Source organism: Gavialis gangeticus, unplaced genomic scaffold (genome assembly GCF_001723915.1).
Source record: "Gavialis gangeticus isolate Ggan-Ray unplaced genomic scaffold, GavGan_comp1, whole genome shotgun sequence".
Classification (NCBI taxonomy): domain Eukaryota; kingdom Metazoa; phylum Chordata; order Crocodylia; family Gavialidae; genus Gavialis; species Gavialis gangeticus.
In genome coordinates, this window is record NW_017729025.1 from 82,867,906 (window position 1) to 82,872,882 (window position 4,977).

The 4,977-nt window shown below is 44.4% G+C and overlaps 1 protein-coding gene across 1 annotated transcript in view; it reads left to right on the forward strand.

Moving 5' to 3' along the window:
* Positions 1 to 4,698, forward strand: part of NUSAP1 (nucleolar and spindle associated protein 1) — a 38,124-nt gene extending 33,426 nt beyond the window's left edge. Inside the window, 2 exon segments of the mRNA XM_019519931.1 lie at positions 3,913 to 4,028; positions 4,193 to 4,698. Coding sequence (XP_019375476.1) covers positions 3,913 to 4,028; positions 4,193 to 4,280 — 204 coding nt within the window. The 3' untranslated portion in view covers positions 4,281 to 4,698.
* The last annotated feature ends 279 nt before the right edge of the window (positions 4,699 to 4,977 follow it).

Consider the following 4,977-nt stretch of genomic DNA (forward strand, 5'->3'; position numbering starts at 1 on the left):
TCCCCACATATCTGAAAAAGAACTTTTTATTGTCCTTGATGAAATGGCATTCTTCACATACATATATTAAAGCAGTTGTACTCTGAAGGAAAATAACATGTAATATATTCTTTAGCAGAGAGGCTTTTGTTAAGACAACATAGCCTTTGAACAGTTGGGCTAGAACTTTTTTAGCTTCTGGAAGAATTTTTTCTTGCACAATGCTTTAATCACGCAGGATTTTTAAACAGCAATTCGAATACACAGGACATGGAAAAAAAATTACCTAGCACCTATTCATCTGGGGACTAAGGCCTATTTACATGGGAAAACCTGCCAGAATAATTCTGGCATAACTTCAATCATAAGAAACTAGGGCTGGAAAGGACTTCACAAAGGCACCTAGTCTTAGCTCCCTGCTCAAGGCAGGATCATCTTTGACTAACCTGTCCCAGTCAAGGGCTATAGGCTATACAGGAGGGAGGGATAGGACAGGAAGGAGAGGTACGGGTAGGGCACTGCAGCTGTATCTTATCCACCCAGCTGAACATGCCCAAGTCATGTGCAGGGATAGGGCAGGTTACGCTCCCTGCAAGGTGGCACCTCTGCACCCAGGGGCAGTGGAACAGGCCATATGCATTATAGCCTAGGCTGTCCCCTGTACCTAGGTTGGATGGGGCCAGGCTACCTGCCACAGGCCCTGTAGAATCACTTAGTGGGCCAGATCCAGCCTACAGGATGTAATTTTGCCCACTCTGACTTAGAGCAGCCCTGTAAGAGATGAGTGTCCACTCTGTCCTAACGTCTATGCTGTTTTTACCCTAATGAAACTGTCACTTCTTCATCTGTCTCATCTCTCTTAAGTAAAAGCAAACATTTCCATAAACTATTCCCACAAATGAATATAATGCTAGACATTTACTGTAGAATCTGTGCAAGAGAAGTTATGCAAACTCATTAGTGCAGGATGTGCTAAAAAATGAAGACTTAATGGAAGCAGCAAGGGATCTATAGCAAATCCTGTTGCCAACATTCATTCTAAGAAGGTGGATGGAAGTACTAAATATTTATGTTCTTACCGCACACCCAGCTCTTTGGTCACATTCTAATATTAAAAAAGCCTTAATCTATCGGTCTCTGTCCCTAATGCTTTATTTATGCTCTGATTGTCTGACAAACAGCCAATCAGAGTGCAAAGAAGCGTTCGGACAGGGTGTGGCAGCGTAGCGGGGACCTGGTCCCTGGAGGTGGCAGCAATAGAACGGATGCAACAGGCCTCGGCCCGCCCCTCCCCACTTCTGTTATTGCTGCCTCCAGGGCTGGTGCAGTGGGTAGAGGAATGGGCCTGTGGGGAGCAGCGGGCATGCCGTTGTGGTGCAGGGAGGGGGGAGTGGCCCTGGGCCTGATGCAAAGTGGGGGAGGGGAGGAGGAGTGAGCCTTAGGTGGGGCAGAAGCCAGCCTGCCACAGCAGTGGGGGTGGGGAGCAGCGGGCCTGGCCTAATGTGGCAGGGGGAGGGGAGGAGCAGCGGGTCTCTTCCCCCCGCTTCCCCCCAAACGTTGGCCCCGAGCCCACTCCTCCCATTCCCCTGCCACTACCGGGTCAGCCTGGACCCGCTGCTCCTCCCCTCCCTGTGGCGGCCCTGTTTCTCCCCACCCTTGGGCCCGTTCCTCCCCTGCCACTGTAGTGGGGAGGTAGGGTGTGGGCACAGACCCCAAGCAGCAGGAGTGGAAGGGGGGGAGGAGTGGGCCTGTGTTGCATAAATTGTGGATTTTATCCCCTGGAGGCTAGTCCAATTCACCTCTAGAAGAGAGTCACACTTTCAGGCTGGGTCCAACTCTATTTTATTGCTTGCAAGCAGGCCGACAGAGGAGCTTGTTGCTCAAATCAGTGTCGACCCTAAACAAAGCACGCGCGCTGCTTTTATTGAGCTAGCAATTTTTAGTTGGCGTGTTACATTTTGATTGGTCATTACAAAACAAAACCTGGGCAACATGTAAGACATGCATAGTGGGCCATCCTGTACCATGTGGGTGGAAAGTTACAGAATGCAGGGGTTAATACTAAAACAAGGAACAAAGAAACATAGAGAAAAGTATCTATTTTTGCTACACCTGGATGAGGGGGCATGGGGCTTCATCCCTGCCTGCTCTCCCCATCATTCTTGACAGGCAGTTGGCTAGTCCATTCATAAATGGCCCAAACAGTGGTGATTCCAGAGCAGGAGGGATCAAAAGAAATGACCTCTTTGACCAATAAATCCTCTCTCAGCCAAATTGTGTGTGCATATCAAATCTACCAAGTAACCCTCAGTAAATATTTACCAGCACTTGTCACAGGGAGGTGCAGGGAATAGATTACAGCTCTGCTTCAAGTCCCAGCCCCATGCTGGTACCACCTTGCCTTCCTGTCAATATGATGTTCTGAACAGGGACAGAGTACCACAGGAGTATGGTAAGGAACTTAATCCTCGAGCTGTCAATAGGTAACTGATGGATTGCATGCCCTAAAAGGCTGTCTTAGATTCCTTGGACATGAGGGTGCGCTCCACTATAGCCCCTGTTCCTGCAGGTGAACTTGATTTGTAGTCATCTGTAGATGAGCCAATGATCACTGAGAACTTGCTTATCAAGTGCTACAATCCTCAGTATATAATAACCACTTATCCTCTTCCAGTCTCTGTAACTTGTCGTTTAGCTTAACTTTGCATTCTGCACATTCCTTACCCTTACCTTCTATTTTTTGACCTGTGTATCTATAGTTCCTGTGGCTTTTACCTGTTAAACAATATCTTAAATATCAAGAGTTCTTTGCAAATACAAGGTGCTCCATAATTCCTTAAGAACTTTCTCTTTTGAAGCAGAGATCCTAATTAATTTTTAAATAATTGTTGTTATAAAATACCCCTCAATTCTCGAAACTCTCTCATGCTTCTAAAACTTTAAATCTGCCTCCCTGTTAAGATGGCTGCCTATAAATTCATCATGGGGGCACAGAAGGGAATTGGTGAGGCCCTACTCAACAAGGCGCCCCTGGGGGTCACAAGAAATAATGGCCATAAGCTAGCAGAGAGCAGATTTAGACTGGACATTAGGAGGAACTTCTTCACAGTTAGGGTGGCCAAAAGCTGGAATGAGCTCCCAGGGGAGGTGGTGCTCTCCCCTACCCTGGAGGTCTTCAAGAGGAGATTGGATGGGCATCTGGCTGGGGTTATCTGAACCCAGCACTCTTTCCTGCCTATGCAGGGGGGTTGGACTCTGATCTATAGAGGTCCCTTCCAACCCTAACATCTATGACTCGCTGATACTTCAAGAACTCTCAAAACTTTCAGTAAAGGGAATCTTCCCCATACTTCAATAAAATGTTTTTCCTTTTTGCATTACTTCAGCTGTGATAGATAGTGAATTTCAGCCCCTTATCCATCCAAGAACCTTAGATGTAGTTCCCTGCCCTCCTCAGGACAAAGTAATTCTTAAAACTGTGCTCAAAATATAATGAACAATGCAGCTGAAATATGTGCTTTAGCACATTGTTAAATAGTGACAGCTGTGTGGAATGCATCTCCTCCAATAACTGGCTGTGCCTTATACACTCCAGTCGGTTTTATTATCTTGGCTTTGACTTCAGATGCAATCAAGCCACAGGGTTGAGGATGAGAACTGTATTAAGCCTCTGCAGAGATGTAAAGCATTGGAACAAGTTACTCATAGAGCTTGTGGAATCTCCATCCTTGGAGGTTTTTAAGACCGGGCTAGACAAAGCCTTGAGTCGGATGATATAGTTTGGGATGGTCCTGGTTTGAGCTGGAGGTTGAACTAACTGACCTCCTGAGGTGAGGTCCCTTCCAACCCTATTTTTCTATGATTCTATCTATGATTCCATGTATGCAAAGTAAATTAGAATAACTAGCTGGTGTTCTTATCGTCTCTTGAAATATAGGAAGACTGAAGCCTTGGGGGGAAACAAAAGAAACCAGTACCCTGAATAAATCAGTGAAAAAGAGTCTCTCTTCACTTAAGAAAAATTACAAACAACCACCTCTCCAGACCAGGTCAGTACAAGACCTTGTTCAACCAAAATTTGGAAACTTCTAGTGCCATTCACCTCAAGGACTTCTTAATGCTTGTGTATTTGGTCTTCTCTGTTTAGTATAATTAATGATGCATCTGATTTCTTGCTTCCAATATAGTGACATCTTTTGTTTTTCACTTTCAGAGAAGAGAGGCGTGAAAAGCATGAGCAGGAGAGAAAACAGAAAAAGACCCAGATGCTTCGAACCCGCAGAGGGTTGACCATGGCTTAAGAATTTTAAAATGTCTCAATAACTTGTTGTAAATAGTCTTCTCTGAGGAACACAACCAGTTCTTCCCTAATTTTGTAAATATTTTCTATATGTATTTTCTATGAATAAGATCAGCTGACTTGACTTAACCAGTTGTTTGTAGGGTAGGGTTGTTTCAGTGGTGCTGGGCTTAAAATCATCTGTTAGTTCTTAAATTAACAAGTATGATATTAGCATCTTAAGTCCTTTTAATGTCTGTAGTAGAGCCCCTAGTATTGCTAATGTTAAGTTGATTGAATTAGGTCTTGGACTGGATGGATATTGTATATGTTAAATTTGGGGAAAAAGACTTCCCCTTAATCAGCAGATTCCATGAATCTGACTGAAAATTAAGGTGGGGAAATACAAGTGATAAATAAATACGTGGGTAACCAATTCACATGTTGAGTCAAACTTTTCTGTTGGGAATAATTATTAAGATTCTAAATAAATTCAAAATATATATCATTGACAAACCTCAGATGCTGTTGGATGCTTTCTCTGGCTTTCCAGAAGAAATTGTTAAAACAGTAAAGGACAATCTCTAATAGAGGGAAGAAAAAGTGTACCTGAGCAGATTTAAAATGCTGATATTGCTTCCACTGGTGTAGTTGTGTGGTTTGGGTTTTTTTTGGGGGGAGGGGAGGAGCTGGCTTGCAAATGAGGAAGGGAGGGGCGG